At 49.2% G+C, this 12729-nt stretch overlaps 1 protein-coding gene across 1 annotated transcript in view; it reads left to right on the top strand.

The window, feature by feature from the left end:
- Nucleotides 1–12729, top strand: part of STK10 (serine/threonine kinase 10) — a 120741-nt gene that overhangs the window by 13907 nt on the left and 94105 nt on the right. Inside the window, exon 2 of the mRNA XM_022595106.3 lies at nucleotides 10212–10376. Within this exon, the coding sequence (XP_022450814.1) occupies nucleotides 10212–10376 (165 nt within the window). The remainder of the gene's footprint in view (nucleotides 1–10211; nucleotides 10377–12729) is intronic.

Here is a 12729-nt window from a genome sequence, read left to right as displayed (position 1 = left end):
TTTTTATCCCTCTCCCCCATCCATCTATTCATCCTCCTAGTCACTCACTCTCCTACCCATCTGTCAATCCATCCATCCATCTGCCCACCCATCTATCCATTCATCCTCCCACACACCCATCCTTCCATATGCCTTCCCTCCCACCCATCCTCCCATTCATCTAGCCACTTACCCATCTGCCTATCTGGCTAGCCGTCCTCCCATCTTCCCACACACCCACCCTCCCATGCTCCCATCCATCCACTGGCTGTTCTGTTCTAGGCTCTCTGGGGCAGAACAAGATGAATCCGACACGGGCTTAGCCTTTCAGAGCTCACAGCCAGGTCAGAGAGAATTTGTGAATACTAGTGACTATGGCACCAGATGGTCTGAGATGAAAGCCCTAATAAGGTGTGAGGAAGTTCTAGCAGGGGAGGGGTGCTGGGGTGCTGGGAACATTTCATGGAGCAGGCTGTGGTTGAGTTAGACTTTGTGGTATGGTTAAACCACAGGTATGGCGAAGGCACTCCAGGTGGAGGAAAGAGCATAAAGAAAAGCATGGAAGTAGGAAGCAGTCAGGCACTGGCTGTGGCAGGAGGTGAACGCAGGGGAGCAGTGGGATCCTGGACAAGTGAAGGGGGCAGGTCACCAAGGCTTTGGGCCAGGGAACTTGGGCTTGATCGTGTCAGCAGCAGGGAGCCATTGAGGGTTTGCCCTAAGAGGGTCTCTGGTTAAAGGCAACGGAGGGAGCCGTGGGAAAGGGGGATTGGCACACACAGCAGTTGGGTGGGAGCCCCTGGAGATTTCCCTCTGGAGGGCTTCTGAGGGGAAGGAGCACTGGGCAGAGAGCTGGACCTGAGTCGAACCCTGGCAGCCACTTCCTAGCTGTGTGACCTGGGACAAGTCACCTTCTCTACCTGGACCTTCGTTTTCTATAGGAGGAGGTGGCAGTACTTTGCATCCCTCGTGGACCCGTGCTGGCTAAGGTGGGGCGCTCCTTATCCTGCTTCAAGAGACCATAGGAGGCCTCAGCAGGCCTTTTTCTTCTTGGCATGTGGTGCCTATGGCTACACTCTGCCTGCCCACTCGTGCCCAACAGCCCGGGGGCGGTGGCAGCATCTGAGCCCAAGGCCGTATCTGCCACCCATCCTGTCCGCAGCCCTCAGACCACCCTGTTTGAGTTGATGTTGGGCCCTTCTCCTGCACGTAGCCGGTTCTGCTGTGACCCTGTTTCTTCCGGGGCCCGATTTCCTCCTTCCTTAATAGAGTTGAAGCCTTTCCCGCCATTGGTAACCGTCGTCACCACGCAAAGATTAAGTGTGTTCAGGCAGGGATACCACAGCTGTATATTGTGGGGCACAAACCAAGCCTCTTCTCGGTTCCAGTGGCCTGAACCTCATTTGACACATGCCTGGCCCAGCGTCCAGAATCAATCAAGGGGATGGGGAAAACAGAAACCTTTCGCCTTGACTGCTCCATTCTTCAGCTCTGACCCACCCGCCTGGGCTGCTCCTCTGACAGTTCAGCTGAGAGCCTTTCCTCACGCCTGCTGCCCAGCCAGGTTGCTAGGCGACCTCACGAGCATATGATCACCACCCAATGTTCTTCTACCCACTTTCTGCGCTCAAGCCCTTTGTTTCTTCCTAGAGAAAGAGATGCATGTTTCTGAGGCTGGATCTGGGAGTGCTTTAGATGCTCCCTCACCTCTGTGAGAATGCCTTTTCTGCCAGGTGCAGCCTTGAGTGCAAAGCTGCCCACTTACCAGAACTTTCTGCAGTGATGAGACTGTTCCGTATCTGCTATATTCAGTATGGTAGCCACTAGCCACATGTGGTTATTAAACACTTGAAGTGTGGTTAATGTAACCGGGGAACTACATTTTAAATTTCATTTAATTTCAGGTCATTGAAATAGCCACATGGGGCTAGTAGCTACCATATTGGACAGCACAGCTCAAGTGGGTTTCCGAGAGGAGAGAGTGCCCATCTCTGGAAACATTTAAGGCAAGATCTGGATGAACTGGTCAATTTCTGTGCCCCAACCCCAGTCTGTCCTCACCGGGCCCCCTGTGGGTAATTGCCAGATGTCATTGGGTGAAAATTACCTTTAGAAACCACTTGCATCCCTCATGCGGTGCCTCAGCACCTCCCTGTCTGGAGGCACACACAGTTTTCCCGGAGTTACAGCTTAGCTACAGTTTTATCATCATCCAGCTTTGTTTACTTATTATGGCTTAATTATTTTTTCTCTTTATTATTTTCCTAGTTATCATTTTAAAGGGTCGCTTAATATCCCACTAAGTTAAACGTCATCCTATAGTTGAACATTTAGGTTATTTCCACTTTTTTCGCCATAATTGTGGGCTAATGTGAATGTGATCCTAGTACATGTCTTCTGTTGTCTTTTTTGGAATTATTTCCTGGCCTTACATTCTCAGGAATGAGGGCTAATAGGCTTAAAAGTTATTTTCAAGGCTCTGGAAACCTATTGCCAGTTTTCATCTTTACAAGATTGAACCTGTTTATATTCTTGTCAGTAATCAGTTTATGCATTTTACCACCCGTTTGGTTACCAGCAGTAGAGGTGGTCATTTTTCCTTGCCTTTTTTTTTTTTTTTGGCCATACCTTGTGGCATGTGGGATTTTAGTTCCCCGACCGGGGATCAAACCCGTGCCCCCTGCATTGGAAGCACAGAGTCTTAACCACTGGACTGCCAGGGAAGTCCCTTGCTTTGTTAATTTAATAAGTGTAAAGTGATCTTCTCCGCGTTTTGGGAGGAAGAGTCTTTTGGCAGAAGAATCCCATGGTTTCTGTCCGCCTGTGGCCCGTTAGTAACCACGTGTCCCATCTGGGTCCCTGATCCTAGATTATCAGTCAGGTCCTCCGAGAGGCCTCCGTGAAGGTCACTTTGTAGGTCATGGTGCCCTTGGGAGTGAAGAGCACCTCGTTACCAGGTGTTGCATGGTGAAGTATTTCCATAGACGTCTGCTCTCTGCTGGAGTAACCTCAGCGTTGGGGAGCACATTTCCCTTTTGGTGCAAATGACAGTCATTCAAAAGGGAGTTCGTTGGTTCCCTGAGGAAAGTCTAAGGGCAGATCCTTCCTTCAAGATCAGCTGGCTCCAGGTGTTCGCAGACCCTCGGCATCTGCCCTCCTCCATTTGTGGCTGGTCTCGTCTTCCCTGGTCTTGGCCTCACCCTCAAGCAGGCTCTTCAAAGGGGTGGCAAGGTGGGCTACGAGACCCTCCAGCCTTCTGTTCTGCCAGTTTAGCAACCCCAGAGAAAGAAAAAACTTATTTGCTGATAATTTTACAAAAAAGAAAAAAACAAAAAAACCACTCAGGTACGACCCTGTTGGCCTGCCACTGGCTGTGACTGAGAGGGTCAGGACTGAGTGGCTGGGCTGGGCTGGGCTGTGTGCCAGGACCAGGTGGGCTCAGCGGCGCCTCGTGAATCCCTCGCACTGAGACTGAAAGAGAGACGGCTCCCAAAGGGAGCTGGAGTTGTGAATCCTCAAGGGAAAACGGATGCCGGCCAGTTCCCCTGCTGCCCCGCTTTAGGATTCATTTCCAGGCGGCTCCACGGCCTCCCAGGCCTGAAGTGAGCCGTGCCACAGCAACACGCCCTCCCAGGCCCTTCTGCTTTTGTGCTCTCATTTACTCTGTTTTGGTTCTGCAGGTAAGGCAGCTGTCACAGATCAGACTCTGGGCACTGCATGACCTACACAGACTCAGTTTCCCCATCTGCAGACTGGGAATTGGGAGTTGGGGTTTAGGAGGGGCGGCTAACGTTCCTTCTGGTCCCTGAGTTCTGTGATATCAGCCCTTTCCCTGGAGGAGGATGGAGGGACAGAGTGATCAGCCTGCAGCCAGGAGGGAAGAGGAGGGCCTGGGGGCTGTGCCCAGCTGGCCGTCTCTGTGTGGTTGACTTTCAGGAAGCTCCCAGTCCCTGACTGGGCTGGCTGGGCACTTTGGGTGGGACGGGCTTCTTCTGGGAGGGTTGTTCCCACCTTCTTCGGGCTGGGTCCCGCGCCGCACAAGGGGGAGGATTGTTCGCACAGAGGTGCCTGGGCAGAAAGCACAAGTGGCCACTGTGTGTGTGCTCTCAAGGGTGTGGGCTGAGGCGTTAGTCATTGCCGGCCAGCGGTGGAGGGCTAGGTGGGCGCTCCCCCCATCTTTTGCTGGACCCCAGTCTTGCCGCAGCCGGTGGGAGAGACGGACGTCAGAGGCCACAGACGGCCACTTGTTCTTTATATGACTTCTTGCCTATCAACTCCCGTGGGTGCCCCGTCCACGTGGACGCCCTTAGCTTTCCAGTACCCACCCACTCCCCAAGATGCCCTCACATCAGACCCTGGAGAGAGCTTGGTTATCATTTCCCCTCTCTCCTACGGCACAGAGGGCGATGCAGAGACCCAGAAAGGACCTTGGCAGAATATACAGGCACCTCTGGCAAAGCGGTCATGGACTTTGAAGTCACACGGGCCCCAATTCAACTCCCAGCCCTGCTGTTTTGCCTGCTGTGTGACCTTGAGCAAGTGACTTCACCTCTCTGAGCATCAGTTCTCTTACATATATAAAATGAGGCTCTTAATAACACCACCCTATTGTAAAAATTAATTGAGGGGATCTAGCAGTGTCCTCTCGGGTCCTCTCTAGGCTCTGCTACTTTGGAGCTAGTTTCATGTTCAGTCTCTCCTTGGGAGCACAATGACCTAGAAGCTCCAGGACTGTGGTAGGCAGTGCTGGAGGCTAGCAGTAAAGGAGGGCTTGGGGCAGCAACTGTTCTGAGGTTGCATTTCATTAGCTGACTTGATTACGTGTCTATCCCTGAACCAATCACTGTGGTTAGAGGGAATGCAGTGTTCTGATTGGCCGGCATAAGTCACCCACCTGCTTCTGGATATGGTGGTGGAGTCAGCCCCGTTACAGCTTAGGGACTGGGAATGAGAGTGGGTTGGCTCCTCTGAAGACAAATCAGGGAAGGGTGAATTGTGCTATGGGAGGGCAGTGATTCCAACCTGCTGATTCTCCCTCTAGGCAGAAACTCTTCACTAGAAAAGTGCCTCACACATAATATGGACTCAGTAAATAATGGTTGAATGAATGAATGAATAGAATTAAGCTGATTCCTGCCAGCCTAGTGTAGTCAAGAGAACACTGGACTGGGAGTCAGGAGACCACCACAGCTCACAATCCTGGGTGGGTCCTCATAGCTCTCTGAGCCTCAGTCTGCTCATCTGGGAAATGGACATGATGGCTGGCACCTGCCTTAATGACTCGTGGGCAGATTAAATCCTGGCAGTTTCAGTCCTCCGCAGCTGCCAAGCGCTCTGACGCTGAGAGGTTGCTATTGGCTTTAGCAAAGGGAGATGGAGCAGGGAACACTGGGCACTCGCCAAGAAGTGCGTGCTGGGTAGTGATTTGGAGCTCAGGCTCTTTGAGCCAGGCAGGCTTGAGTTTGTATTCAGCCTTCACCTTCCCACTTGCTGTGTGACCTGAGACACTCACCGTGCCTCTCTGAATCTCAGTTTCCTCATCTGTAAATTGGGAATGGTGATATTTGTCTCTAAGGGCTGCCTTGAGGATGAAATGAGAAATTCCACTCGGGGCCTGTCGTAGCACACAGTGAGGGCTTAGACAGTGTTAGCTGTTTTTATCATCAGCCATCATTACGTTCTCTGTGGCCTCAAGGTGATAGATTGCTGCTGTCACCTACAAATTGGCGCTTGCCATCTACCTCTACAAGGATTAAATCATGCTGCAGCTGCAGCATGCTGACTTTCAGCAGCCCCTGAAAGGAGCTCAGGGCGGAGAGCAGAGATGAGGCGCTCTGTGCACTGGAAAAAACTGGCAGAACAGGTCTTCAGATCGTTAGATATTTTCAGGAGACAATTTTATGAGCCCAATTCTTGTATCTCCTCATATCTAGAAAAGCAGTAAGATCCTTCGTGGTGACGTCTGCTCCTTGTGACTAGCAGTAACCTTCAGGAGACTAGCAGAAACCTGCAAAAAATATGCACTTGATTGCATGTACTCCCCCTTCACCCAAATCACATGTATACTGACCTTCCTCCCTACCTCTTTGGAGCAGTTTCTCAGAGCTATCTGAAATGCTGTCTCCCGGGCTGTAGTCCTCGTTTTGCCCCAAATAAAACTTAGCCCACAACTCTCATGTGCTTTTTTTTTTTTTTCAGTTGATACTGCCTTAACCAGGCTTTTAGAGAATTTAATTTGGCCAAGTCACTTTATGTACCATGATTGCTACCAGCCCCTTTCTGGCAGGCCCTAGGTCTCTGTGAAATCTGAGTGAGGTGCTGGGCAGCGGGTGATCCTCAGTCTTGATATTGGCACCCCGCCAGAGGCTGGGACCTCTGGTCAGTGCTGCCTTTCAGGATGGAGGGCAAAACAGGTTTTGTGCACTCCTGGAAAACGGTCCCTGCCTGGGCCTCGCCTACCTTCAGGAGAAAACAGTCCTTTTAAGGAAACCCAGGAAAAGGTGGCTGCAGCCTCCTTCACCAGCTCTCAGGAATGAAAGGTGAACTCAGCTCTCCCTGTGCTGCTGTGGCTGGGGGCTGGGAGGGCATGTTCAGGGTGGGTGCCTTGGTCACCTGGCCCTAGCTCTGGCCACCCACTAAGGCCGCTCCTGGCTTCTCTGTAAAGGAGCAGAGTGGGCCTTAAGTTCTCTCTGGATTTGGAGAGGAGGAAGAGCATGAGTACTGTATAATGTGAAAGGATACTTGGATGGTCGTCTAGTGGGACAGGAGAAAATCAGCTTTACAACAAATGAAAAGGCAGGCACATCATCAGTTTGTGTGTGTGTGTGTGTGCGCGTCCGTGAGAGAGAGAGAGAGAGAGAGAGAGAGAGCGAGCACCCAAATGCTAAATCAATGAGGTTCTAAGGCATTCTGAACAAGCTTTCTAAACTGAGTTCACGGGGGAGGACCCCACCCAGGTAGGGCCGAGTGAGCAGCGTGAATTCTAGGACAGGGACTGATCTCGGGGGAATGGCCCCGCATGAAATTCCCTTCCCCGAACGGAGCTCCTGGGCCAGATGTGGAAGGTTCCATACACTGTGGCCGCCAAGAGTGCAGACCCGGGAGCAGGGCTGCCAGCGTTGCAGATCAGCTCTGTCACCCAAGTCGCTGGGACCCTGCCTCAGTCTCCTCATCTGTACGTGAGATAATAATTGCACCTACATGGTGATAAATGAGGAGATAAATGAGTTAGCACAGGTTGAAGTGTGGACCAGGGTCCCTTGCAGAGCGGGTCCTTGACAAATGTGAAACCGTGATTGTCACTGCTTGGGACCTGGGGACTTTGCAGCTCAGTTAGCAGAAACATTTACCTAAACTGGGAGTAAATTTACAAATGAGCGTATAAATTGCCTATTGGCATCACTCCCTTCCGGAAGGTTCCCTAGCGGAGCTTGGCGCCCCCTCCCAGTTTCCACCCCTCACCCCCCATAAGCTCACCATCTCGCCACAGGCAGTAGAGGGGTGGGTCTCTCCAGCTGGCCCTTGAGCTCCTTGAGGCCAGGAGGAGGGTCATTGTCTCAGCATTGCGAGTGCCCTGTGCAGGGCTGGCCTGTGGGTGCTCTTGCCTGTTGGCATCTGGTTTCAGAGGCTTCTGAGTTCTGAAGATGACAGGGGGACCTTGTGTGATAGTGGAAAGTGCTCAGAATCCTGGAAGTTAGAGGACCCAGATTCACATTTTGGTGCTGCCTCCCTAGTTCCAGTCCCGTCCCCTCTCTAAGTCTGTAGAATGGGGTGTCACATGAGCTGATGTGAATGCCGGTTGTCATCCCCAGGGGCACTTGGGCATGCAGGAGCGACTCAGCCATTGGCGTTTCTAGCGGATCAGGTGGCAGAGTTGTCCTGTTAGGCGAGTGGCGTGTGGTGCTGTCCACGGGAAGGCACCACGGTGGAGTCCAGGGTGTCTCATTTTTTCCGTGCTTTCCACACCAGACTACTGTTCAAAGGCTGCAGACGAGCAGCTGGCTTTTAGGCCCGTGTTGTAGGAAAGCATGCTCTCTTTGAACACCGGAACATCTCCCACCACCAACAGCAGCGTGGTGTGTGGGTGCTCCCAGCAGCGGCCCCCGAGGCTCACGGGACCACCTGGGAAACAGTGGGCCCTGCACCCTTTTCCTGGGCACCAGCTCATCGTGGGTGAAATTGCTTGCACTATTACATGGTTACTTCTTACTCGCTCTCAGTTTTTAAAATTGTGGTGAAATATGCATAACATAAAATTGACTGTTTTAGCAAATTCTAACTGTAGGACTCAGTGGCATTATGTATGTTCACAGTGTTTGTGCAGTCTTCCCCACTATCCATTTCCAGAACTTTCTGATCATCCCAAACAGAAACTCTGTACCCATTAAACACTAACTCCCCATTCCTGCTGGTAACCAGCCCCTGGTAGCCTCTATTCTACTTTCTGTCTCTATGAATTTGACTACTCTAGGGACCTCATTTAAGTGGAATAATGCAATATTTGTCCTTTGGTGAATGGCTCATTTCACTTAGCATAATGTCCTCCAGATTCATCCATGTTGTAGCTTGTGTCAGAATTTCCTTCCTTTTTAAGACTGAATAATAGTCCATTGGATGTATATATAGTCCTCCCTCAGTATCCCACGAGGATTGATTCCAGGACCCCCCGCAGATACCAAAATTCATGGATACACAAGTCCCTCATATAAAATGGCATAGTATTTGCATATAAGCTAGGCACATCCTCCTGTATACTTTAAGTCCTCTGTAGATTACTTATGATACCTAAGTCTTTGTCAGTGCTATATAAATCGTTGCCAGGTATGTGGCGAATTCAAGCTTTGCTTTTTGGAACTTTCTGTTTTTTTTTTTTTTTTTTTTTGAATATTTTTGATCTGCAGTTGGTTGAATCTGAGGATGTGGAACCCAAGGATGCGGGAGGGCTGACTGTACCCCGTTTTGTTTATTCATTCATCTGCTGATGGACACTTGGGTTGTTTCCACCTTTTGGCTCTTGTGAATAGCGCTGCTGTGAACATTAGTGTACGGATACTGCTCAAATCCCTGCTTTCAGTTCTTTTGCAAATATACCTGAGTGGAACTGCTGGGCCATACGGTAGTTCTATGTTTAACCTTTTGTAAAACTGCCAAATTCTTTTCCACAGTGGCTGCACCATGTTACATGCCCACTAGCAATGCACAGAGGTACCAATTCTTCCACATCCTCACCAACACTTATTTTCCGTTTTTAAAAATTTATAGCTATCCTCATACGTGTGAAATTCTCTCTTTTTCATCACATAAGAAACTGTTGTTACGACCAGGTGAAATGCATCTAGGAGCTACTTCCACTGTAACTGGTGGGCACTAAAAACCCTTTTCATTTTACTTTATTTATTTATTTTTGGCTGCCTTGGGTCTTCGTTGCTGCAGCCACAAAGAGAAACTAGTCTTTCTCTAGTTGCGGGCGAGCGGGGGGTACTCTTCGTTGCCGAGCACGGGCTCTAGGCGCGCGGGTTTCAGTAGTTGTGGTGCTTGGACTTAGTTGCTCTGCGGCATGTGGGATATTCCCTGGCCAGGGCTCAAACTCATCCCCCTACATTGGCCGGCAGATTATTAACCACCGCGTCACCAGGGAAGTCCCTCATTTTACTTTTAATGTATATGAAATGATGCAAATAAATGCACGAAACATTCTATTAAAGTTTTAAAACAGTACAGAGAGAGTGAAAGTGTCCTTTGAATCTGTCCCCATTTCAGGCTCCTCCCCAGCCTGCTGTCAGGCAGTATCTCTCCAGAGTTTTCCATGCATTTATGTTCATGTGTGAGCATTTATAAAAGAGTAGTTTTCCATTTTTTATATAAAAAGCATCATACCACTTTTATTGTGTGGTGACTTGCATCTTTTACTGAACAATAAACAATCTTTCCATGTTGTTGTTTCTATATCTATGCTGCTCTTGTATTTTTATTTATCCTATAGTATGGGTGTACTGTACTTAAAATAATTTATTATTAACCACAGAACATTGTTTCTGACGCATGCCCTCCTGAGCTGACATAATGGGCGAGCACTGGCCATTGTTGAGAATAGCGTACCTCCTACTTCAGCCTCTTATCCACATCTGGACATCTGGCCTCTGTTTCCCACTCACGTGGGCCTCTCTGAGCTGGCCTCCAGGGGTCAGCTTCCTGCCAACCATGGCTGCTGACCTTCTGTGTCTTCAACTTTGCAGGCCAAGAACAAGGAGACAGGTGCCTTGGCTGCCGCCAAAGTAATTGAGACCAAGAGTGAGGAGGAGCTGCAGGACTACATCGTGGAGATTGAGATCCTCGCCACCTGTGACCACCCCTACATCGTGAAGCTCCTGGGAGCCTACTACTATGACTGGAAGCTGTGGGTAAGGTGCCACCGCCTGTCCCCCTTGGCTCCCATGGCCTGGTGCCACCGGACCCTGCTTGGTTCTAAGGGCCTCAACACTTTCTCAGCTTCTGCTTTAAGGGCAAGGGCTGGGGCAAGGACAAGGTGAAGTTGGGGGGCTCTGGGTCCCCTGCCCCCTCTTTCTGCAGAACCTCCCCACTTTGGGGGGCCAGGGGTAGTGGTTTGGAGCGGGAAGGAACTCTGAAACTCTGCTGCCTGGCCTTGAATCGCAGCTCTGCTTGGATAACCCTAGGCAAGTTCTTAACCTCTCCTTGCCTCAGTTTCCCCATCTGTAAAATGGGGATGATAACAGTACCTAGCTCATTGAGTTGTTCCTGGGATTAAATGAGCTAATTTATGATGGGTGCTTGGAAGAGTAGCTGGCACATGTCAGAGTTCGCTGAGTGTGAGCTGTTGTATTATTTGTTGTGGTGGCATCGTTATTACTACTGCTGCGGCTGCTCCAAGGGGATGCCTTTCAATGGCAGCACTAAAGGGAATCCTTTAATAGCCCCCACTCTCCGTCAGCAACCTCATATTTTGAGGTGCACAGTGCAGATACAGCTTCAATCCCCACCTTCCCAACTCAGCATCACCCTTGGAGGAATTCCAGGGTGCCCTGGTTTTCATAGAGCCTGCCCTGCAGAATGGCTCCGGCATTGATGTTCTCCTAGTATTAATGCCTCTCAGTTTATAAAAGAAGGTACATGTTTCCAGACTTCCTTTTCAGCCAGTGTTGAGCCCGTAAAACATCATATTTACGTTCCTAAAACTCAGCATAACATTTGTAACGAAATGATGTGCAGGAAGTCTCGTGAATTCTAGATGTAATTGGAAGACCGTCTGACTCACATGTAGACGGTTTGCAAAGGGAGCGAGGGTCAGTGGGGGCTGGGCATCTCGGAATGTGCCGGATCCGAGAGAGCGGCCCAGGCTCGTGCTACCGCAGTTACTGGTTGTTAATAATGACTTGGTGGTCAGGAGGGGTTTTTTTTTTTTTTTTTTTTTTTTTTGGCGTGGCATGCAGGATCTTACTTCCCCGACCAGGGATCAAACCTGGGCCCATGGCAGTGAAAGTGCCCAGTCTTAACCACTGGACCACCAGGGGATTCCCAAGAGGGTATGTTTTAAGCATTGGACCTCCTGTTACGATAGTTTGCCATGTACAGGGAGAGTGTTACTATGTGTTAGTTACATTTTAGGAAATTAATGGGGAGTCTTGAGTTGACACGTCATGCTTTATAATTTTTCCCATTTGAAATAATGCGAAATGGACTCCAAGTTGATTCGTTTTGCACAGAATGCCTGATTTTGAGGAACAGAGCTACTGATGCTTAATGGAGAAATCTGTGTTTCATTTGAGAAAAGGATCCTGTTATTTAAGAAAACCAAAGGAGTGGTTTAGAAACCACTGTCAAAGTTCATCCCTCTCATTTCACAGAAATGAAGGAAGCCAGTGTCCGAGGGGGGAGAGAACTTGGCACCCCAGGTCCGCCCAGAACTCTGTCCACTAAAACTGGTTGCCCCGCAATGGAGGCCAGCTTTCTTTTGCTTCTCTGAGCATCTCCTTGGGGAGTCTTCTAGATGTCCCTGGGGGGAATAAAACCACCATCACCTGACTGTCAGCTGTGGATATCAAAGCCTTTCCTCATCCACTGTCTCTGGGCACCTTGGGAGGTGAGCCGGGCAGGGGACTGGTCACCCTTTTCCAAAGGGGAGGGGACAGACGCACAGAGAGGGCAGGCTCCTTGCTCATGGTCACATAGCTAAGGCCCAGGAAGCTGAGCCTATGCATTTCTTCTGTATTGATTCATGGAGCTGCCTTTTAAAAAATTTTTCTTCTTTTAAGAAATTAAACAAATTTTAAAATATATGGCTATCAGAGGAAAATGAGAGTATACAGAAAAGCAAAAACAAAAAAGATTAATACCATCCAAATCTTTACACCAAAGATAACCACTGATAACATTTGGAATATATTTTTCTAGACTTTTTCTATATATACACACACTCATAGTTATTAAAAAAAGATGAACTTACACCAGACTAGTTACTTTACTTTTTACCCTTTGTATTTAAGATATATTAAGAACAACTTTTCATGTCTTAGGGAAACAGCTGCATCTTCATTTTTTCTTTTTCTGTTGAATTCCGTCTTCTGACTATTGAGCATTTAGGCCGTTGCTTTTTTAAAAAATTTTAATTGCTGTTATAAGCAACTCTGTGATGGACATCTTTGAATTTTTGTGCTCTTGCCTGAGAATCTCTTTAGGAGAATTTTTAAGATTTTTAAGTGTCTATTGCCAAGCCGGTCTCACAGAACCACTTTTTTT

This window comes from Delphinapterus leucas, chromosome 3 (assembly GCF_059928025.1).
Source record: "Delphinapterus leucas isolate spDelLeu-1000000601 "Yukka" chromosome 3, BTC_Dleu_Yukka2, whole genome shotgun sequence".
In the NCBI taxonomy this organism is placed as follows: Eukaryota; Metazoa; Chordata; class Mammalia; order Artiodactyla; family Monodontidae; genus Delphinapterus; species Delphinapterus leucas.
This window is presented reverse-complemented; position numbering and strand designations above follow the sequence as displayed.